This window comes from Scyliorhinus torazame, chromosome 9, assembly GCF_047496885.1.
Source record: "Scyliorhinus torazame isolate Kashiwa2021f chromosome 9, sScyTor2.1, whole genome shotgun sequence".
Lineage (NCBI taxonomy): Eukaryota > Metazoa > Chordata > Chondrichthyes > Carcharhiniformes > Scyliorhinidae > Scyliorhinus > Scyliorhinus torazame.
This window is the reverse complement of record NC_092715.1, coordinates 175,734,692-175,759,071: the sequence shown is the minus strand read 5'-3', so window position 1 is coordinate 175,759,071 and position 24,380 is coordinate 175,734,692. Positions and strand designations below refer to the sequence as shown.

General features: G+C 48.6%; 1 protein-coding gene across 1 annotated transcript; it reads right to left on the bottom strand.

The window, feature by feature from the left end:
• Window positions 1-3,285: 3,285 nt before the first annotated feature.
• On the bottom strand, window positions 3,286-14,043 carry hint1 (histidine triad nucleotide binding protein 1). Its single transcript, XM_072516847.1, has 3 exons — window positions 13,866-14,043; window positions 12,912-13,016; window positions 3,286-3,608 (listed from the first exon to the last, which is right to left on the bottom strand). The coding sequence occupies exons 1-3, from the start codon at window positions 13,974-13,976 to the stop codon at window positions 3,444-3,446; spliced, it is 381 nt and encodes a 126-aa protein (XP_072372948.1). The 5' UTR covers window positions 13,977-14,043; the 3' UTR covers window positions 3,286-3,443.
• Window positions 14,044-24,380: the final 10,337 nt, after the last annotated feature.

The following is a 24,380-nucleotide window of genomic DNA, read 5'->3' as shown; positions in this document are numbered from 1 at the left end:
GACCATCCCAACGGTATAGGTCCCCCCTGTCCCAAAACTGATGCCAGTGTCCCATGAAAAGGAACCCCTCTTTCCCACACCACTCTTTCAGCCACGTATTAACTTCCCTTATTCTTGCCTCCCTATGCCAATTTGCACGTGGCTCGGGCAGTAATCCGGAGATTATGACCCTTGAGGACCTGTTTTTTAATTTGAATCCCAACTCTTTATAATCTCGAAACAGGTCCTCTTTTCTAGACTTGCCTATGTTGTTGGTACCGACATGGACCACAACAAGGGATCCTCCCCCTCCCTCTCCAGTATCCTTTCAAGCCGGTCAGAGATGTCCAGCACCCTAGCACCGGGCAGGCAACATACCATGCGGGACTCTTTATCCTGCTCACAAAGGATACTATCTATGCCCCTGATAATAGAATCCACTACAACTTGCCTATTTACTCCCTCCCCTTGAATGGCCTGCTATAGATAGATTGGACAGTTGGGCGGAGAATTGGCAGATGGAGTTCAATCCGGGCAAATGCGAGGTGATGCATTTTGGAAGATCCAATTCAAGAGCGAACTATACGGTAAATGAAAAAGCCCTGGAGAAAATTGATGTACAGAGAGATCTGGGTGTTCAGGTCCATTGTATCCTGAAGGTGGCTGCGCAGGTCGATAAGTGGTCAAGAAGGCATACGGCATGATTTCCTTCTTCGGAAGGGGTATTGAGTACAAGAGTTGGCAGGTCATGTTACAGTTCTATAAGACTTTGATTCGGCCACATTTGGAATACTACGTACAGTTCTGGTCGCCACATTACCAAAAGGATGTGGATGCTTTGGAGAAGGTGCAGAGGAGGTTCACCAGGATGTTTCCTGGTATGGAGGACGCTAGCTATGAAGAGAGGTTGAGTAGATTAGGATTATTTTCATTAGAAAGACGGAGGTTGAGGGGGGGCCTCATTGAGGTTTACAAAATCATGAGAGGTAGACAGGGTGGATAGCAAGAGGCTTTTTCCCCAGAGTGGGGGACTCAATTACTAGGGGTCACGAGCTCAAGGTGAGAGGGGAAAAGTTTAAGGGAGATATGCGTGGAACGTTCTTTACGCAGAGGTGTGGTGGGTGCCTGGAACGCATTGACGGCGGAGGTGGTAGAGGCGGGCACGATAGCGTAATTTAAGATGTATCTAGACAGATACATGAATGGGCAGGGAGCAGAGGGATTCAGATCCTTAGAAAATAGGCGACAGTTTTAGATAGAGGATCTGGATCAGCGCAGGCTTGGAGGGCCGAAGGGCCTGTTCCTGTGCTGTAATTTTTCTTTGTTCTTTGTTGGTGGACCTCAAAAGAGTGGCCAATCCACCTAACCTGCACATCTTTGGATTGTGGGAGTGAAATCGCGCAGACATGGGGAGAATGTGCAAACTCCACACAGTGACAAATGCAAACTTCAATAAAAACATTAAAAAAATAAAATGTAAAAACTTCAATAAAAACATTTTAAAAATCAAGCTTAAAGGCATTCTGCTTTAACGTGAGGAGCATTCACAATAAAGCGGATGAACTAATTGCGCAAATAGATGTAAACAGGAATGATATAATCAGGATTATGAAGACATGGCTGCAGAGTGACCAGGGATGAGAATTGAACATCCAGGGCCATTCAGTATTAAGGATAGGCAAAAAGAAAAGGAAGTTGAGTTGCATTGCTGGTTAAAGAGTAAATTAATACAATAATGAGGATATTAGCTCCGACAATGTGGAATCTATGGGTCGAACAGAGAAATACCAAGGGGCAAAAAACATTAGTAGGCGTTGTATATAGACCCCCAAATTGTAGTGGTGATGTTGGGAATGGCATTAAACAGGAAATTAGACACACATGTGATAAAGGAACATCTGTAATTATGGGCGATTTTAATCTGGATATAGATTGGGCAAATCAAATTCATCATATTCCTTAAAGGAGGAATTCCTGGAGTATATATGGGATGGTTTTCAGGACCAATATGTTGAGGAACCAACTAGAGAATAGCCCATTCTAGACTGGTACTACGTAATGAGAACGGAATGATTGGCAATCTAGGTGTGAGACACACTTTGGAGATGAGTGACCATAATATGATAGTATTTTTTATCAAGATGGAGAGTGATGTAGTTGATTTTGAGACTGTCGTCCTGAATCTTAATAAAGGAAACTACACAGATATGAGGCGTGAATTGGCTATGATCGATTGGGAAACATTACTTAAAGGGATGACTGTGCATAGGCAATGGCAAACAATCAAGGAGCACATGGGGGAACGGCAACAATTCTTTATTCCTATCTGGTACAAAAGTAAAACAGGAAAGGTGGCAGGGGAAATTAGAAATAGTATTCAATTCAAGGAAGAAGCATACATATTGGCCAAGAAAAACAGCAGGCCTGAGGATTGGAAGCGGTTCCGAATTCAGCAGAGGACAAAGGAATTAAGAAGGGGAAAATAGAGTACGAGAGTAAAGTTGCAGGGAACATAAAAAATGACTATAAAAGGCAATCAATTGCTCATGAATGAGGTTAGAAATCACATTTCTCCTCTTCATGGAAAGTGAGAGCACAATGTTCACATACTGTTTGTCTTCTCCATTGCTCCATGCAGCTGCAATCCACATCAGAGTATGATCTCAACCTGGATCAGACTGGTGATCGGAATGTATCAGAATTTTCTGAGGATTTTGCACTCCCCCACTCCACCCCACCCCCCAAAAGCTGACCAGAGTCTCACAATACATTGTTCCTGAGACTCAACACCACCGAGACACCAGTCTCTTTAATACTAAGCATCCGCATGGAAGAATAATGATGTCCAATTCTGAACTGGGCAGTGACAGGTCAAATAGAACACAAGAACCTGTTAACAGAACTGACTTGCAGCTGAAGAAAGATATTTTATTTTGGCCCTCAGAAAAAGCTACAAGCTTCTGAAAGTGCTAGTTAACGGTTTACTTGTTTTGTCCTCCGTCGTTGCAAAATGCCTCAGTAGCACACCCATGTTATATGTCTGATGACTGAGTCATAAACCGTATTCAAACTACACCTCAGTCAACTACATATTCACAGGCATCGATTTCTTTTCCCATTTGGGAAAGTCATCAAGAAGCAGCTGCCCAACTGTTAACATTGGCCAGATAGTTGCATTGCCAGAGAGCTGCAGGAATGATCCCCAGCATAAGTAAATGCTGCAAGGGGAATCTTGGTTGGGGTGGGGTGCCACAACATTTCCATGCACAGCAATATCATTTCAGCAAACTGTATTTGCACAGCAAATTTCATATGAATTAAATTTATTTTGTAAGCTTTACAGCAATTGAAACATGAAAAGAAGACAGCAACGGCGTTTTGAGAATGGCACACCATATTCTGCATGCACCTTCTTTGGAGAATGCATTATTTGTTTCAGAGCTTGAGTAACATTCAAGTAGCAATTATCCTGGTGGCCAAAGCATTTGACGCCCACCACATACGTGGAGGTGAACGTGATAGACAGACTGTCCACCATCCTGGCCTTCGTTCAGAACGAGCCTGTAGCCATTTGTTAAGCCCAACTTCAACGCACATTTTTTAGCAACGATCAGCAGGTGTCCCAGAAGCTGGAAGATGTTTGGGGACAAAAATGCACAATTGAATCAGTATATTTCACCACAGAATGATCAAAATAGATTTACGAGGTAAAATACAATGAGTATACATTTATTAGCATCTAATATATTAGATGGTATTCAATAACACATCAATGCAAACAGGGCCTAGTACTCAGCCACAAAGGCGCCAGGTTTGATTCGCCCATTCTGATTGCACATAACACATCAGGATGCTGCAATTGTTCTCAATGAGTAAGAGATAATGGGAAGAAATAGGATTCCAGTTACTGACTGGCCTAAATGCACAGGTAGATATCAGAGGTGGGCAGCTGTAATTCAATACTACTATACTCCCTATACACACAACTGCATGGCAAAATTTGGCTCCAACTCCAACTACAAGTTTACTCATGACACGATTGTACTGGGTCGGATTGCGAACAACAATGAGTCAGAATACAGGAGGGAGAGAACCTAGTGGAGTGGTGTAACGACAACAATCTCTCCCTCAATGTCAGCAAAACTAAAGAGCTGGTCATTGACTTCAGGAAGCAAAGTATCACACACGCCTCTGTCTGCATCAACGGGGCGAGGTGGAGATGGTTAATACCTTCAAATTCCAAGGTGTGTACATCACCAACAATCTGTCCTGGTCCACCCACGTCAACGCTACAACCAAAAAAGCACAACAGCGCCTATATTTCCTCAGGAAACGAAGGAATTGGACTTCCGGTTGCGGCTATGCGGAGCTAAGTCGTATACGGCAGCTCCTGCTAAAAACGGACTTTTGGGCTCTTTTCAGGGCCCCCAATGGCATTTTTTCGACGTTTCCCGGTGTGGGAAGAAAATTGCAATAGTTCCCCGACAGTGTATGGCTTGGACCAGGAGCGGGGCTACTAAAAAATTGGTGGTGAACCCAAAGAAGGTGCGAGGGAAGAAGAGCAAAATAGTGGCGGGCGAGGACCAGGCAGCGTGGATGAAGTGGGCGCAGGAGCAGCAGGAGGTTATCCAGCGCTGCTTCAGGGAGATCAAAGAGGACCTGCTGGAGCCGATGAAGGCTTCTATCGACAAGCTGCTGGAGACCCAGACGGCCCAGGGGGTGGCGATCCGCGAGGTCCGACAAAAGATCTCCAACAACAAGGACGAGATCATAGGCCTTGCGGTAAAGGTGGAGGCGCACGAGGCGCTCCACAAGAAATGGCAGGAACGGTTCGAGGAGTTGGAGAATTGGTCGAGGCAGAAGAATTTGCGAATTGTGGCCCTCCCGGAGGGGCTGGAGGGGTCGGACGTGGGGGCCTATGTGGTCACCATGTTAAACTCGCTGATGGGAGCGGGGTCCTTCCAGGGGCCCCTGGAGCTGGAAGGGGCCCATAGAGTGCTGGTGAGGAGGCCCAAGGCTAACGTGCCGCCACGGGCTGTGCTAGTGCGGTTTCATCGGTTCGCTGATCGGGAGTGCGTGCTCAGGTGGGTCAAGAAAGAGAGGAGCAGCAGGTGGGAGAACGCGGAGGTTCGAATATATCAGGACTGAAGTGCGGAGGTGGCGAAGAAGAGGACCGGGTACTGCACAGGAAGGGGGTGAAGTTTGGCATGCTGCAGCCGGCGTGACTGTGGGTCACCTACAAGGACTGGCACCATTATTTTGAGTCTCCGGAGGAGGCCTGGGCCTTTGTTCACAAACTGAGGGTAGGGCTGGGTGGTCGGGGATTGCTGTTGTGGTGTTACATTTTGAGGGGGGGTTCTTTGCTCTTATTGGCTCGGTGAGGGTGGTTAGGGTGGGTCGGACACTGTTTTGGTTGGGTCTGTCGGGTGGGCTCGTGGAGGGGGGTAAGTAAATGGAGTAGGGGTGGATGGCCGGTAGGGGGGATGGGGCCCCGCGGGGGAGGGTGAGGCCCAGTCGGGGGTGAGGGGACTGGGCCTGTAAAAGGAGCGGCGTCAGAGGTGGCGGGGCCAGGCAGGTGGAAAGCACGGTCTTTTCCCCGCGCTGAAGGCTGGAGGGGGCGGGGCCGGGGAGGGGAAGCGAGGGTTGTTTCACGCGCTTGGGATGGAAGGGGGCGGCGGAGAGCCTGTGGATGGGTAATGGAAGAGGAGGGTATGTCCCACAATGGGAGGAGTCGAAGGAGAGGCGGGAGTAGCCGGGGTCAGCAGGAGTCAGCTGACTTGCGGGAGTGCAATGGGGGGAGTAAAGCAGCTAGGAGGGGTCCTAGCTGGGGGGTGGGTGGGGGGGAACCGGGTTGTTGCTGCTATGGTCAAGGGGGAGCTGGAGCGAGTAGAGGGGGTTGGGACAGGGGTCTGCCGCCGCGGGGAACGGGCCGGGAGTGGGGTGCGGGCGTGTGGCTGGCCAAGGAGGGGATATGGCTAGTCGGCGGGGGAGTGGGGTGGGTAGCCCCCTGATCCGGCTGATAACCTGGAATGTAAGGGGACTGAACGGGCCGATGAAGCGGGCCCGGGTGTTCGCGCACCTGAAGGGGCTGAAGGCGGATGTGGTCATGCTCCAGGAGACACACCTGAAGGTGGTAGACCAGGTAAGATTGAGGAAGGGGTGGGTAGGTCAGGTGTTTCATTCGGGGCTGGATGCCAAAAATCGGGGGGTGGCGATCTTGGTGGGAAAGAAGGTGTCGTTCGAGGCGTTGAGCATTGTGACAGACAATGGCGGCAGGTACGTAATGGTAAGTGGTAAGCTGCAAGGGGAGAGGGTGGTGCTGGTCAATGTGTATGCCCCGAACTTGGTCGATGGAGGTTTTATGCGGCGCATGTTGGATCGGATCCCGGACTTGCAAGTGGGGGGCCTGATAATTGGGGGGGGGGGACTTTAACACGGTGTTGGATCCGGCACTGGATCGTTCCAGGTCTAGGACGGGTAGGAAGCCGGCGGCAGCTAAGGTGCTGAGGGGGTTTATGGACCAGATGGGAGGGGTGGACCCTTGGAGATTTGCAATTTTCATTCTTCTCGCATGTTCATAAGGTTCATTCCCAGATCGACTTTTTTATTATGAGTAGGGCGCTGATAACGAGAGTAGAGGATACAGAGTATTCGGCGATAGCCATTTCGGATCACGCCCCGCATTGGGTAGACCTAGAGCTGGGGGAGGAGAGGGACCAGCATCCATTGTGGCGCTTGGAGGTGGGGCTGTTGGCGGACGAGGAGGTGAGTGAACGGGTCCGAGGAAGCATAGAGGTGTACCTGGAGGCCAACGATAATGGGGAGGTCCGAGTGGGGATGGTATGGGAGGCGCTGATGGCGGTGGTTAGGGGAGAGCTGATCTCCATTAGGGCCCACAAGGAGAGGAGAGAGCAGAGGGAGAGGGTGAGGCTGGTGGGGGACATGGTGAGGGGAGACAGGAGGTATGCGGAGGTGCCTGACCTCCTCAGGCTGTTGAGGAAGAGGCGTAGCCTCCAGGCCGAATTCGACCTGTTGACCACCACGAAGGCGGAGGTGCAGTGGAGGAAGGCCCAGGGGCGATTTATGAGTATGGGGAAAAGGCAAGTCGGATGCTGGCACATCAGCTTCAGAAGCGGGACGCAGCTAGGGAGATCGGGGGAGTTAAGGATAGGGGAGGGAGTGTGGTGCGGAGTGGGGTTGGCATCAATGGGGTCTTCAGTGACTTTTATGAGGAATTGTATCTGTCCGCGCCCCCACTGGAGGAGGGAGGGACGGGCCGCTTTCTGGACCAATTGAGGTTTCCGACGGTGGAGGAGGGACTGGTGGCAGGATTGGGGGCCCCGATTGGGCTGGAGGAGCTGGCCAAAGGGATAGGGAGCATGCAGGCGGGGAAGGCACCGGGGCCGGACGGTTTCCCGCCTGTTGAGCCCGTTGCCAGTTAGGACCTTCAATGAGGCAAGGGAGGAGGGGCTTTGCCCCCGACGATGTCCCGGGCACTGATCTCCTTGATCCTGAACCGGGACACGGATCCCCTGCAGTGTGGGTCTTACAGGCCGATTTTGTTGTTAAATGTAGATGCCAAGGTGCTGGCGAAGGTCTTAGCCACGAGAATTGAGGACTGTGTGCCGCAGGTGATCCACGAAGACCAGACGGGGTTCGTGAAGGGGAGGCAGTTGAACACGAATGTGCGGAGGCTCCTGAACGTTATAATGATGCCGGCAAGGGAGGGGGAGGTGGAGATAGTGCTGGCGATGGACGCTGAGAAGGTCTTCGATGGGGTAGAGTGGGGGTACTTGTGGGAGGTTCTTAAGAGGCTCGGGTTTGGGGAGGGGTTTGTCAGGTGGGTTAGGTTGTTGTACGAGGTCCCGATGGCGAGCATGGCCACAAACAATAGGAGGTCTGAGTACTTTTGGTTGCATCGAGGGATGAGGCTGGGGTGTCCCGTGTCCCCCCTGCTTTTCACACTGGCGACTGAACCCCTGGCTATGGCACTGAGGGAGTCGAGGAACTGGAGGGGGTTGGTGCGGGGTGGGGAGGAGCATAGGGTGTCGCTCTATGCGAACAACTTGCTGCTATATGTGGCGGACCCGGTGGGGGGAATGCCAGAGGTAATGAGGATCCTCAGGGAGTTCGGGCATTTCTCAGGGTACAAGCTCAACATGGGTGAGTTGTTCGTGGTTCACCCAGGGGATCAGGAGAGGGGGATTGGCGAGCTCCCACTAAAAAGGGTGGAGAGGAGCGTCAGGTATTTGGGGATCCAGGTGGCCAGGAGCTGGGGGGCCCTGCATAGACTTAATTATATGAAGCTAGTGGAGCAAAAGGAGGAGGAGTTCAAGAGGTGGGACGCGCTGCCGCTGTCCCTGGCGGGTAGGGTGCAGTCAGTTAAGATGACGGTGCTCCCAAGGTTTCTGTTCCTGTTCCAGTGCCTCATGTTTATCCCGAAGGCCTTCTTTAGGCGGTCAACAGGAGAATAACGGGGTTTGTGTTGGCACGAGGGACTCCGAGGGTGAGAAGGGTGTTCCTGGAGCGGAGTAGGGATTTGGGGGGGGGGGGGGGGGGGGGGGCTGGCACTCCCAACCTCTGTGGGCCGCCAATGTGGCGCTGGTGCGCAAGTGGGTGATGGAGGGAGAGGGGGCTGAATGGAAGAGGCTGGAGACGGCGTCTTCTGAGGGTCCGAGTCTGGAGGCGCTGGCAACGGCGCCGCTGCCGCTCGCTGCAATGAGGTATACCACGAGCCCGGTAGTGGCGGCTACCCTCAAAGTGGAAGCGGCACGGGGGGTTGGGGACTCGGTGTGGACCCCAATACGGGGGAACCACCAGTTTGTCCCAGGGAGAATAGACGGAGGGTTTTCGGGGTGGCACAGGGCAGGGATAAGAAGGTTGGGGGACCTGTTTGTGGACGGGAAGTTCGCAAGCTTGGGCGGGCTGGAGGAGAAGTATGGGCTCCCCCCAGGGGAACACCTTTAGATATTTACAGGTAAGGGCGTTTGCCAGGCAGCAAGTGATGGAATTTCCGCGGCTGCCGCCACGCATAATACAGGACAGGGTGCTCTCGGGGGGGTGGGTTGGAGTGGGGAAGATCTCGGAAACTTACCAGGTAATGCAGGAGGAGGCGGCCGCCTCGGTGGTGGAGTTGAAAGGTAAGTGGGAGGAGGAGTTGGGAGAGGAGATCGAAGAGGGGACGTGGGCAGATGCCCTAGAGATGGTGAACTCTTCCGCTTCGTGCGCAAGGCTCAGCCTCATACAGTTTAAGGTGCTGCACAGGGCACACATGACCGGGACAAGTATGAGCCGGTTCTTTGGGGGAGAGGAAATGTGTGTTAGGTGCTCAGGAAGCCCAGCAAATCACACCCATATGTTCTGGGCATGCCCAGCGCTGGAGGAATTTTGGGAGGGTGTAGCGAGGACGGTGTCGGGGGTGGTAGGATCCAGGGTCAAGCCGGGCTGGGGGCTCGCAATATTTGGGGTTGCAGGGGTTCCGGGAGTGCAGGAGGCGAAAGAGGTTGGTATTCTGGCCTTTGCGTCCCTGGTAGCCCGGCGAAGGATTCTTCTTCAGTGGAGGGATGCGAGGCCCCCAAGCATGGAATCCTGGATCAACGATATGGCAGGGTTTATTAAATTGGAGAGGGTGAAATTCGCCTTAAGGGGATCGGTACAAGGGTTCTTTAGGCGGTGGCAACCGTTCTTGGATTTCCTAGCAGAACGGTACCCAATAAAAAATTTTTTTTTTTTTTTTTTTAAAAAGGAAACTAAGGAATTTTGGCACATCCACACTGACTCTTATCAAGTTTTACAGATGCACCATAGAAAACATCCTATCTGGCTGCATCACAGCCTGGTATGGCAACTGCTCGGTCCAAGACCGTAAGAAACTACAGAGTCGTGAATACCACCCAGTCGATCACACAAACCCACCTCCATTGACTCTATCTAGACCTCCCGCTACTTTGGGAAAGCGGGCAGCATAATTAAAGACCCCTCCCAACCGGCTTATTCACTCTCCCAACTTCTCCCATCGGATAGGAGATACAAAAGTCTGAGATCACACACTAACAGATTCAAAAACAGCTTCTTTCCCGCTGTTACCAGACGCCTAAACGACCTTATGGACTGATCTAATCTTTTCACACATCTTCTCTACCGAGTAGTACTACACTCCTGTATACTTCACCCGTGCCTGTGTCTGTATTTACATTGTGTATTTATCTTTGCCCTATGTATTTTCTTTTCATGTACGGAATGATCTGTCTGAACTGTACGCAGAACAATACTTTTCATTGTACCTCAGTACACGTGACAATAAACAAATCCAATCCAACTGCAATGCTGCCACAGTAGTATTACATCACACAGAAACAATGAGCACTTGGTTGCTGAGCCCATAGATTTGTAAATTCAATGAGTTAACGTCTTCAGGAGACAATGGAAATATTAGGAAATATAGAAATGTATTTTATCCTAATACTCTACCAAATTACTGAAAGAATGGACCTGATTTTAACTCTTCAAGCAAATGGATTTGAATTGAGTAAAATCTCACACAAAATCTTAAATCTTTTCAATGAGATCACGAGATCGTGTCAATCAAGACATGACAATGAGAGAAAAAGCAGAAATAGGTTTCTTAAACTTGTTTTATATTTCCTGAAGTTTAGGGAATTTTACATTCAGATAATAAGCTACACAAGTTCTCAGGCTCCTTTTATAACCAACCACTTCCCTAAACCCATCTTTTGCCATACATAAAATGGGAGAAAGTCGTGGGTCTCGTTATCATCAAAATCAAGACTGACTTTAGCTGCCTCTGCTTACTATATCCTTCCTTACTGTTTGCCCCAAAATTCTAATTCCTTCCCACTTTACAACTGTCTATATTTACATAGCACTCTGAAGATAGAAAATATCCCAAGGAGCTTTAAAGGTACAATCAGCCAAAAGTGGCACAGTTCTAAACTGCCAACTCTGCGCAGCTTCCCCTTTCAAGCTTATCTCAAGTATTATTCTCAGCTTCACTTCCTGGTCTTATTTTACTTGGAATTGTCAATTGCTCCCTCTCTTCAAACGCCTCTTTTCAAAATTGTCATCGCAGCTCCCCTCTTCAAAAATTAGCAAGCTGGACTCTTCCAACCTCACCACCTCTCCTGCAACCTCCGTTCTCTCTTTAGAGCATTCAACATGTTTTTGCCTACTAATACATAGCAATGTCCCTGTTGAAACCCCAACCGATCAAACTACAATTGGTGTTATATTTTCCCACATCCTTATCCTTTAGGGTTGACAGGATCTAATGCTTCTCTTTCAGTATGCTTACAACTTCACTCCCCCAACCTTAATGTAGCCAAACAATCTCCATAGCCAACATCCATGCACCCAGAAATCTTCCCTTGGACCACTCCTCTTACTCATCCGTATGCAGCCCCTCAGTGACATAATCTGCAAACTCCTCTGTACTGTCAGACTGCCAGTTCAGAATCCAGTCTTCATAAAATTCTCAATTTCCCCAGAAAATCCTCCACTCCATTAATGAATTCTGCTCCTTCCTCAGCCATTGTCTCAAGCTCTTTGTAACCCCAGCACCTTGTTTAACTTTCAGCTGAACTTCAAACTTCATCCCCTCCATCGCAAAGATCACCTACATCCACCTCCTCAAGCCCTCCATCACAAAGACCACCTACATCCATCTCAAGCCTTCCATCGCAAATACCACCTACATACACCTCCTCATCCCTCCATCACAAAGACTACCTACATCCATCTCCTCATCCCCTCCATTGCAAAGACCACCTATATCTACCGCTTCATCCTCTCCATCGCAAAGACCAACTACATTCACCTCCCCAATCCAAAGACCAACTATATTCACTTCCCCATCGCAAAGACCAACCACATTCACCTCCCCATCGTAAAAACCAACTCCATTCACCTCATCGTCTCCATTGCAAAGACCACCTACATCCACCTCCTCTCCATCGCTGTGACGACCTACATTCACCTCCCCATCCATCACACAGACCATCGACATTCACCTCCTCAAATCGGCCCTGTTCTAATTTTGACACCTTTATACATAACTTTGTAAACTCCAGACCTACCTATTCCAACACCCTCCCTCTCGTCTCCTACCCATAAACATAAACTTGTGTAAAACTCTGTTGCATACTTCCTATCCCACTTATCCATTGCCTCAGCTCTCAATGTCCTTCATTAGCTCCTGGTACCCCAATTCTTTCAATTTAAAATAAATACTAATTTTAATAAAATATTAATTCATGGTGCCACCCAGCACATTTTCACATCCAGCTCCAGTGCCATCCCTTTTTCACCCATCAAACTGTCCATTCTGACTTGAAACTTTTCATCTACCTTTCCTAGGCCCCACCAGCATTAGCCGGGCCTTCATATGCTTGGGTCCCCTCCATAAGCTCCTTACCTACTCCACTTATTTCCCTTCAAAATCATCCTTTAAACCCAATTCTTCAACCCAAACATTTGGGCAACTCTCCTAACCTCATTTACTTGTTTGGCATCCATTTTCAATTTACTCTGTGAAGCATCTTGAAACATGCTTTGGTTAACTGTGTTTATACGAAAGGAGTTGGTGTAACAAAAGTTGAACCAAGTAATCTGAAGCAACCAAAAAATGAAACATTCTAGTTTTAACAGTTAAACATTCAGGCCAAACCCTGGATACTTAATAAGCAAGTCCAGAGATAGTAGCTCCTGAGATCATGATGTTGTCCACAGCCTTATAACATAGCCTCTCCCAGACTTTCAGCATATCCTGCTAGTTGACAGAATCCCAGTGTCACCTAATAAAATGATCTTCCAACAAAGTGATAATTACAAGTGTATACTGGTAAAACCTTGATTGATGGAATTAAATTGCAAAGTTGCGAATGATTTTTTTTGACCAGTGTGAAAACTTCATTCACCTCTGCATCAGAGTCTTCGGCTTTAGACAGCTGGGCAATAGGCTTCTTGGGGACCACCAGGAAGTGTGTTGGAGCTTGTGGTTGAATATCATGAAAAGCGATACACTGCGAAAAGAAAATCCAATTATTTCTGAGGCAATGTTAACTCAGCTTCTCGATCCCCAGGTGCTGCTGAACATGCCCACCATTTTCCAGTCTTTATCCCCTTCAATGCAACTTGGGTGACAAAACTGAATAACCAATAATTGACATTTCCCCCTTCCTCCACCAACATCCCGACTTACTCCCTTCCCACCACCCCTCTTCCTTTCTCTTCTGTTGGTACAGAGGCGATGGTATCTGGTCTCTCCAGCGCAAAGTTTAGTGCTTGTACCGTTTGTTTTTTGTACAACTGTGTTGTGAACTGTTTTAATAATCAGAGTATCCTACCTCCTCCCGTACATTGGTACTGAGGGGAGGGTACCCCGGTTCTCCAACACAAAATTAGTGTTTGTACTGTTTGACCTTGTATATATTTTTTACTGTTTTAATAAAAAGATATGACATACACGGCTGACCCATCTCCAGAGGTGCAGTGCAGCAATGCTGGTGTCGGTCTGGTTTGATAACGAAAAGCCCGTTTGACACCGGTCAGCATTATTCCCAAAGATGGGAAATTTAAGGCCATATTCCAGTCCAGTTATTGGGAAGATTCAGCAAATCCACCCTCAAGATTGCTGTGAGCCCAGAGGGAAGGCCTCCAGTCAGCACAATGCCAGCAAGGGACTTGTGTTCACAGAGCAAAGAGGGGCTTGGCACGAAGCTTGATAACGGCGGAGAGACTTTAACGAATAAATATTCATTTAGAAACACAGTGACAGGAAAGGGGTTGAGGAGGTTCGCTCGATCCCCTCAGTGAGAGGGTCAAGGAGACCCTTTCTCTCTCTAACACACCGCCTGGCTTCTGGCTTCTACCTTATCGTCTTCATACAGGAGGTCGCACGGGATTTCTTTACGAATGATTTTCCCAAAGATTGTGTCGCCCCCAGCTTGAGCATTTCGCGCCTTGGCGGTCTCCGCAGCCATTGCTCCAGCCTCGCACAGCCCGACACCGGAACAAGCCCGGATCCCCGCCCCGCTGTCAATCACCGGACCGTCCCGCTCCCTGATTGGACGGGGCGGGGCTCTTGTCTGATTGACAGCTGTACTGGGCCACTTGCCTTCAGCATGAAGTGTGACCGTTCTCTTCTCCCTTGACACACATTTCATTTATCTAGGGTTGCAATCGGTGTAAATCGTCTTCTGTTCAGAAAGCCCCGAGTCCCTGATTCTGCAATATTGCTGCACAACAATGCTTTTATAATTCTGAGTTTCACCAAGCACAATTAATAAGATTTGCGCTTGCAATAGTTCTGTGTTGATTCAGCAACTCACATTGCCAAGATTGCATTTAACAATCGAAACAAACCTGTTGGACTTTAACCTGGTGTTGTAAGACTTCTTACTGTGCTCACCCCAGTCCAACGCCCGCATCTCCACATCATGCATTTAAACTGGTCTTAATAGCCGGATTTAAGGGATTCCTAGTCTTGCAGTTGGCTGCACATGTCCCACACTTTAGCAATGCACAGAGCCCGGCAGAGAGTCACAGGGGCACATTTGTTAACACGTTCTACAATCAATTATGGGATTATAAAAACACATGGGGAGGGGTTGATTTAAACTTGGTTTCTGGATTGCAATTCAAAATTCTCAGATGTTCTGTCTATTAAAATCAAACATGGGACTGTTGACAACTGCAGAAAACTTAGATTGAGATTTATTGTCACGTGTACCGAAGGCAAATGCACATCTCTGCACAGGGTAACTTGATAAGGTGGATTCAAAATTGGCTTAGCTAAAGGGGACAAAGGGTGATGACAGACAGCTACTTTAGTGATTGGAAGACAGGGCCCAGTGTGATACCACAGGAATCTGTGCTGGGTGTCCTATTGTTTGTCATTTATTTAAATGACAAACTGTCATTTATTTAGATGACTATGTGGGAGGTAGGATCAGTAAATTTGCGGATGACACAAAGATTGGCTGGCTGGTTAACAGTGATGTTGAATGTTTTGGATTACAGGAAGATATAAAGTACTGTATTTAGCTTTAGCTTTCACATTTATAGTAGAAATCTAGTGCTAGGAAACAGATAGTTAACAGTAACTTAAATTTTTTTTCAAAACTTTTAACTTTAATTTACTAATTAATTGACGCAATGTCAGTTAGAGGGGTGCAGTGCTCTGACTGTGAGATGTGGCAGGTCCGGGAGGCTTCCAGCGTCCCGGATGGCTTCATCTGCAGAAAGTGCACCCAACTGGAGCTCCTCACAGACCGTATGGTTCGGTTGGAGCGGCAATTGGATGCATTTAGGAGCATGCAGGTGGCGGATAGCATCACAGATAGCAGTTATATAAATGTGGTCACACCCAAGGTGCAGGCAGAGAAATGGGTGACCACCAGAAAGGGCAGGCAGTCAGTGCAGGAATCCCCTGTGGTTGTCCCCTTCTCGAACAGGTATACCCTTTTGGATACTGTTTGGGCGGGGGATAGCCTATCAGGGGAAAACAGCAGCAGCCAGAGCAGTGGCACCACGGCTGGCTCTGATGTTCAGAAGGGAGGGTCAAAGCGCAGAAGAGTAATAGTCATAGGGGACTCTATAGTCAGGGGCACAGATAGGCGCTTCTGTGGACGTGAAAGAGGCTCCAGGATGGTATGTTGCTCCCTGGTGCCAGGGTCCAGGATGTCTCCGAACAGGTAGAGGGCATCCTGAAGGGGGAGGGCAAACAGGCAGAGGTCATTGTACATATTGGTACTAATGACGTAGGCAGGAAGGGGCATGAGGTTCTGCAGCAGGAGTTCAGGGAGCTAGGCAGAAAGTTAAAAGACAGGACCTCTAGAGTTGTAATCTCGGGATTACTCCCTGTGCCACGTGCCAGTGAGGCTAGAAATAGGAAGATAGAGCAGCTAAACACGTGGCTAAACAGCTAGTGTAGGAGGGAGGGTTTCCGTTATCTGGACCACTGGGAGCTCTTCCGGGGCAGGTGTGACCTATGTAAGAAGGATGGGGTGCATCTAAACTGGAGAGGCATAAATATCCTGGCCGCGAGGTTTGCTAGTGTCACACGGGAGGGTTTAAACTAGTATGGCAAGGGGGTGGGCACGGGGGCAATTGGTCAGAAGGTGAGAGCATTGAGGGAGAACTAGGGAATAGGGACAGTATGGCTCTGAGCCAGAGCAGACAGGGAGAAGTTGCTGAACACAGCGGGTCTGGTGGCCTGAAGTGCATATGTTTTATGCAAGAAGTATTACGGGTAAGGCAGATGAACTTAGAGCTTGGATTAGTACTTGCAACTATGATGTTGTTGCCATTACAGAGACCTGGTTGAGGGAAGGGCAGGATTGACAGCTAAACATTCCAGGATTTAGATGTTTCAGGCGGGATAGAGAGGGATGTAAAAGGGGTGGCGGAGTTGCACTACTAGTTAGGGAGAATATCACAGCTGTACTACGGGAGGACACCTCGGAGGGCAGTGAGGCTATATGGGTAGAGATCAGGAATAAGAAGGGTGCAGTCACAATGTTGGGGGCTTACTACAGGCCTCCCAACAGCCAGCGGGAGATAGAGGAGCAGATAGGTAGACAGATTTTGGAAAAGAGTAAAAACAACTCAGTTTGTTCTCACTGGAACGACGGAGGTTGAGGGGCGAGCTGATAGAGGTCTACAAAATTATGAGGGGCAAATTCAGAGTGGATAGTCATAGGCTTTTTCCCAGGGTAGAGGGGTCAATTACTATGGGGCATAGGTTTAAGGTGCGAGGGTCAAGGTTTAGAGTAGATGTACGAGGCAAGGTTTTTACACAGAGGGTAGTGGGTGATGGGACACTTCAACTTCCCCAATATTAACTGGGACTCACTTAGTGCCAGGGGCTTAGACGGGGCAGAGTTTGTAAGGAGCATCCAGGAGGGCTTCTTAAAACAATATGTAGACAGTCCAACTAGGGAAGGGGCGGTACTGGACCTGGTATTGGGGAATGAGCCCGGCCAGGTGGTAGAAGTTTCAGTAGGGGAGCATTTCGGGAACAGTGACCACAATTCACTAAGTTTTATAGTGCTGGTGGACAAGGATAAGAGTGGTCCTAGGGTGAATGTGCTAAATTGGGGGAAGGCTAATTATAACAATATTAGGTGGGAACTGAAGAACCTAGATTGGGGGCGGATGTTTGAGGGTAAATCAACATCTGACATGTGGGAGGCTTTCAAGTGTCAGTTGAAAGGAATTCAGGACCGGCATGTTCCTGTGAGGAAGAAGGATAAATACGGCAATTTTCTGGAACCTTGGATAACGAGAGATATTGTAGGCCTCGTCAAAAAGAAAAAGGAGGCATTTGTCAGGGCTAAAAGGCTGGGAACAGACGAAGCCTGTGTGGAATATAAGGAAAGTAGGAAGGAACTTAAGCAAGGAGTCAGGAGGGCTAGAAGGTGTCATGAAAAGTCATTGGCAAATAGGGTTAAGGATAATCCCAAGGCTTTTTACACGTACATAAAAAGCAAGAGGGTAGCCAGGGAAAGGATTGGCCCACTGAAGGATAGGCAAGGGAATCTATGTGTGGAGCCAGAGGAAATGGGCGAGGTACTGAATGAATACTTTGCATCAGTATTCACCAAAGAGAAGGAATTGGTAGATGTTGAGTCTGGAGAAGGGTGTGGAGATAGCCTGGGTCACATTGAGATCCAAAAGATAAGGTGGTGGGCGTCTTGAAAAATATTAAGGTAGATAATTCCCCAGGGCCTGATGGGATCTACCCCAGAATACTGAAGGAGGCTAGAGAGGAAATTGCTGCGGCCTTGACAGAAATCTTTGGATCCTCACTGTCTTCAGGTGATGGCCCGGAGGACTGGAGAATAGCCAATGCTGTTCCTCTGTTTAAGAAGGGTAGCAAGGATAATTAGGGAACTACAGGCCGGTGAGCCTTACGTCAGTGGTAGGGAAATTACTGGAGAGAATTCTTTGATACAGGATCTACTCCCATTTGGAAGCAAATGGACGTATTAGTGAGAGGCAGCATGGTTTTGTGAAGGGGAGGTCGTGTCTCACTAACTTGATAGAGATTTTCGAGGAGGTCATAAAGATGATTCATGCAGGTAGGGCAGTGGATGTTGTCTATATGGACTTCAGTAAGGCCTTTGACAAGGTCCCTCATGGTAGACTAGTACAAAAGGTGAAGTCACATGGGATCAGGGGTGAGCTGGCAAGGTGGATACAGAACTGGCTAGGTCATAGAAGGCAGAGAGTAGCAATGGAACAATGCTTTTCTAATTGGAGGGCTGTGACTAGTGGTGTTCCGTAGGGATCAGTGCTGGGACCTTTGCTGTTTGTAGTATATATAAATGATTTGGAGGAAAATGTAACTGGTCTGATGAGTAAGTTTGCAGACGCCACAAAGGTTGGTGGAATTGCGGATAGCGATGAGAACTGTCAGAGGATACAGCAGGATTTAGATTGTTTGGAGACTTGGGCGGAGAGATGGCAGATGGAGTTTAATCCGGACAAATGTGAGGTAATGCATTTTGGAAGGTCTAATGCAGGTAGGGAATATACAGTGAATGGTAGAACCCTCAAGAGTATTGAAAGTCAGAGAGATCTAGGTGTACAGGTCCACAGGTCACTGAAAGGGGCAACACAGGTGGAGAAGGTAGTCAAGAAGGCATACGGCATGCTTGCCTTCTTTGGCCGGGGCATTGAGTATAAGAATTGGCAAGTCATGTTGCAGTTGTATAGAACCTTAGTTAGGCCACACTTGGAGTATAGTGTTCAATTCTGGTCGCCACACTACCAGAAGGACGTGGAGGCATTAGAGAGGGTGCAGAAGAGATTTACCAGAATGTTGCCTGGTATGGAGGGCATTAGCTATGAGGAGCGGTTGTAAACTTGGTTTGTTTTCACTGGAATGACGGAGGTTGAGGGGCGACCTGACAGAGGTCTACAAAATTATGAGGGGTATAGACAGAGTGGATAGTCAGAGGCTTTCCCCCAGGGTAGAGGGGTTAATTACTAAGGGGCATAGGTTTAAGGTGTGAGGGGCAAGGTTTAGAGTAGATGTACGAGGCAGGTTTTTTACACAGAGGGTAGTGGGTGCCTGGAACTCGCTACCGGAGGAGGTGGTGGAAGCAGGGACGATAGTGACATTTAAGGGGCATCTTGACAAATACACGAATAGGATGGGAATAGAGGGATATAGACCCAGGAAGTGTAGAAGATTGTAGTTTAGTCGGTCAGCATGGTAGGCACGGGCTTGGAGGGAAGAAAGGCCTGTTCCTGTGCTGTACTTTTCTTTGTTCGTTGTTTGTATATAATGGGATGGTCAAATGGGCAGAAAGGTGGCTGATGGAATTTAACCCTGAAAAGTGTGAGATGTTACACTTTGAAAAGAGTAATGTGGCAGGGTGTGGTAGTCACCACTGTTGTATTGTATTGTATATACTGCACTGCAAACGAGGGTATTACGGTAAGGCCCCTGTTCTACAGGTATGGGGGTAGATCCCTGTCTGCTGGCTCCACCCAGTAGGCGGAGTATAAATGTGTGTGCTCTCCGAACTGCAGCCATTTTGGCAGCAGCTGTAGGAGGCCCCACATCTCTGTGTAATAAAGCCTACTCCATCGAGGACGCCAGGGCTGTCACCAGAGACTGCCAGGTCTGCACGGAGTGTACATCGCACTTCTACCGGCCAGACCAAGCGCGCCTGGTGAAGGCCTCCCGCCCCTTTGAACGCCTCAGCGTGGACTTCAAAGGATCCCTCCCCTCCACCAACCGCAACACGTATTTTCTCAATGTGGTCGACAAATATTCCAGATTCCCCTTCGCCATCCCAAGCCCCGATATGACGTCTGCCACCGTCATCAAAGCCCTCAACACCATCTTCGCTCTGTTCGGTTTCACCACCTACGTCCACAGCATTTCCTCATTTATGAGCGATGAGCTGCGCTGGTACCTGCTCAACAGAGCCTCGAGCAGGACGACCAGCTACAACCCCCGGGAAAACGGGCAGGTGGAGCGGGAGAATGGGATGGTCTGGAAGGCCGTCCAGCTGACCCTACTGTCCAGAAATCTCCCGGCCTCCCGCTGGCAGGAGGTCCTCCCCAACGCACTTCACTCCATTCGGTCGCTCCTGTGCACTGCGACTAACGAAACCCCCCATGAACGTCTCTTTGCCTTCCCCAGGAAGTCCACCTCCGGGGTTTCGCTCCTAACGTGGCTGGCAACTCCAGGACCCGTTCTCCTCTGCAAGCACGTGCGGCTCCACAAGGCGGACCCGTTGGTTGAGAGGGTACAGCTACTCCATGCAAACCCGCAGTACGCCTACGTAGCGTACCCCGACGGCCACCAAGACACAGTTTCCCTCAGGGACCTGGCACCAGCTGGGTCCCCAGACACCCACCCGCCACCCTCCCTCCCCCCAGTGCACCCCATCACAGCCCCCACTTCAGGACAATCCGTCCTCCCCTTGGTCCCACCCGGGGATGAAGAGAATGTCGACACGCTCCCGGAGTCACCGATGACCGAGCCGATGCCTGACTCGCCACCTGCACTGCGGTGCTCTCAACGACGGATCAAGGCGCCCGACCATCTAAATTTGTAACCTTCTCTGAAATTTTAAAGACAACCTGTACGTAAATAGTTTTTCACCACCCCCGCTGGACTCATTTTTAACAGAGGGTGAATGTGGTCGTCACCACTGTTGTATTGTATATACAGCACTGCAAACGAGGGTATTACGGTAAGGCCCCTGTACTACAGGTACGGGGGTAGATCCCTGCCTGCTGGCTCCACCCAGTAGGCGGAGTATAAATGTGTGTGCCCTCCGAACTGCAACCATTTCAGCAGCAGCTGCAGGAGGCCACACATCTCTGTGTAATAAAGCCTCGATTACTCTCTACTCTCGTAAGTGATAGTGCATCACAGGGAATATTCAATGAATGGCATGACACTGGGAAGTTCCGAGGAACAAAGGGACCTTGGCTTGTTTCTCCATAGATCTCTGAAGATAGAAGGGCAGGTTAATCGGGCGCATGGGACACTTGCTTATATCAATTGAGGCATAGATTACAAAGGCAGGGAGGTCATGTTGGGAGTTGTATAGAACTTTAGTATGGCCACAGCTGGAGACTATGTGCAATTCTGGTCGCCACATTATAGGAAGGATGTGATTGCACTGGAGGAGGTGCAGAGGCGATTCACCAAGATGTTGCCTGGGATGGAACATTTAAGCTATGAAGAGAGGTTGGATAGATTTGGGTTGTGTTTGCTAGAGCAGAGAAGATTGAGGGGCTACCTGATCGAGGTGTACAAGATTATGAGGGGCATGGACAGGGTGGATAGGGAGCAGTTGTTCCCCTTCGTTGAAGGTTCCGTTAAGAGGGGACACAAGTTCAAGGTCAGGGGAAGGAAGCTTAGGGGGGATTTGAGGAAAACCTTTTTTACCCAGAGTGTTGTGACGGTCTGGAATGCACTGCCTGGGAGGGTGGTAGAGGCGGGATGCCTCATATCCTTTAAAAAGTACCTGGATGAGCACTTAGCACGAGACACTTGGCACGTCAAAACATTGGTGGCCATTTTCCACAATTCTTTGGACTCTGGAATGCTTTGTACAGGTTGGAGAGTAGCGAATGTAACCCCACTATTTAATAAGGGAGGTAGAGAGAAAACAGGGAACTGTAGACCAGTGAGCCCAACATCAGTAGTAAGGTAGTTGCTGGAATCCATTATCAAGGATTTCATAGCACAACATTTGGAAAGCAGTGGTATAATCAGACAAAGTCAGCATGGATTTACAAAAGGAAAATCATACTTGACAAATTTAGTAGAATTCTTTGAAGATGTAACTAGTAGAGTTGACCAGGGAGAGCCAATGGATGTTGTTATTTAGACTTTTAGAAGGCTTTCGACAAGGTCTCACACAGTAGATTACTATTTAAAGTAAAAGAGCATGGGATTACGGGTAGTGTCTTGAGATGGATAGAAAGCTGGTTAGCAGACAGGAAACAAAAAGTTGGAATAACTGAGTATTTTTTTGAATGGCTGGCAGTGAGTAGTGGGGTAACTCAGGAATCTGTGCTAGGACCCCAACTGTTCACATTATATATTAATGATTTGGACGAGGGAACTTAATGTATTATCTCCAAATTTGCAGATGATACAAAGTTGGGTGAGGGGGTGAGCTGTGAGGAGGATTTAGAGATGCTTCAGCGGGAATTGGACAGACTGAGAGGGCACATGCATGGCAGGTGCAGTATAATGTGGATAAAGATGAGGTTATCCACTTCGGTAGCAAAAATAGGAAGGCAGATTATTATTTGAATGGGTGTAAATTGAGAGAGATGGATATTCAGTGAGACCTTGGTGTCCTCGTGCATCAGTCTCTGAAAGTAAGCGTGCAGGTACAGCAGGCAGTAAAGAAAGCAAATGTAGTTGGCCTTCATAGCGAGAGGATTTGAGTATAGGAATAGACATGTTTTACTGCAATTTTATAGGGTATTGGTGAGGCCACACCTAGAGTATTGTGTGCAGTTTTGGTGTCCTTATCTGAGGAAGGATGTTCTTGCTATGGTGGGAGTGCAGCAAAGATTTACCAGGCTGTTTCCTGGGATGGCGGCACTGTCATATGCAGAGAGGCTAAATCAGTTAGGATTATATTCATTGGAGTTTAGAAGAGTGAGAGGGGATCTCATAGAAACGTACAAAATTCTAACAGGATTAGACAGGGTAGATTCAGAAAGAATGTTCCCAATGGTAGGGAGAATCCAGAACTAGGGGTCATAGTTTGAGGATAAGAGGTAAACCTTTTAGGACTGAGATGAGGAGAAATTTCTTCACCCAGAAAGTGGTGAATCTGTGGAATTTGCTACCACAGAAAGTAGTTGAGGCCAAAACATTGTGTAATTTCAAGAAGGAATTAGATATCGCTCTTGGGGATAAAGGGATCAAGGGATATGGAGGAAGGCAGGATCAGGATATTGAACTTTCTAGTCAGACTTGATCAAAATGAATGGCGGAGCAGGATTGAAGGGCTGAATGGCCTCCCCTGCTTCTATTTTTTATGTTTCTAAGACTATGGGTCAAGTGCTGGCAAATGGAATTAGGTAGGCAGGTCAGGTGTTATTCATAGAATCTCTAGAGTGCAGAAGGAGGCCATTCGGCCCATTGAGTCTGCACCGATCCTTGGAAAGTGTATCCCACCTAGGCCCATGCCGGCCCTATCCCGTAATCCACTAACCCTACCTAACCTTTTGGACACTAAGGGGCAAATTAGCGTGGCCAATCCACCTAACCTGCACATCTTTGGGCTGTGGGAGGAAACCAGAGCACATGGGGGAAACCCACTCAGGCAAGGGGAGAAAGTGAAAACTCCACACAGACAGTCACCCAAAGCCAGAATTACACACAGGTCCCTGGCACTGTGAGGCAGCAGTGCTAACCACTGAGCCACCATGCTGCTGGGATTCTGTGATGCTATAAATACACAATGTAAATACATAAACGTAGACATCAGGTGCAGGATATGGAAAGTAGAGCTACAACTGTAGAGAAGATGCGTAGAAAGATCGGTTCAGTCCATTAGAGGGCTTTTCAGAAGTCTGGTAACAGCGGGTTTAAGCTGTTTTTGAATCTGTGCGTGTTCTCAAACGTTTGTATCTTTTGTCCAATGTAAGAGACTGGAAGAGAGAATAAGCCGAGTGGGAGAGGTCTTTGATTATGCTGCCTGCTTTCCCAAGGCAGTGGGAGGTGTAGACAGTCAATCGATGGGAGGTGAGCTTGCGTGATGGACTGGGCTGTGTTCACGACTCTCTGTAGTTTCTGCAAGAAGAGCTAACTGTCCAGCCCATTAAATGTTACAGTGGGTCATACACAGTTGAGACCATCATGGACCCTGTGAAGCCTGCCTGGGTCTGCACTGTGCCGGTTGCTCCCACTGCAGACCACTCGGCCATACCACTCCAGAATTGGTTAACCTCCCCTTCAGCCACGCTGTGAAGCTCAGTGGCGCCTTTTTCGGCATACTCCATGACCTGAGGTTATGGATCCCACAAACTAGTGGGTCGTACAACATGTCACTAAGCACGGTTCCAAACTCATAGTACTCAGCAAGCTGGTGAAGCCTGGCTATGAAGGCTGAGACAGACTCTTCATGGTCCCTCACGGCAAAGTTAAACTTATAACATTGGAGGATAATCAAGGGCCTTGGGTTGAAATGTTCTTTACCAATTTCACTATCTGGTCAAAGATCTTTGCGTCAAGTGTCTCCGGTGATCTGAGGTTCCTAATCAAATTACACATTTGGGGCCCGCAAGCTGTCAGAAATATCATCTTCTGCTTGTCCTCATCTGTCATCTCGTTTGTGGTAAAGAAAAAATGGAGCCGTTCGATGTACTGACTCCAAGCCTTGGCC

Coding starts and splice junctions, on each gene's coding strand:
- hint1 (XM_072516847.1), bottom strand. CDS start 13,976: ATGGCTGCGGAGACCGCCAAGGCGCGAAATGCTCAAGCTGGGGGCGAC. Junction 13,017..13,865: donor TCCTGTATGAAGACGATAAG/GTAGAAGCCAGA, acceptor TTCTTTTCGCAG/TGTATCGCTTTTCATGATAT. Junction 3,609..12,911: donor CCGAAGACTCTGATGCAGAG/GTGAATGAAGTT, acceptor AACATCTTCCAG/CTTCTGGGACACCTGCTGAT.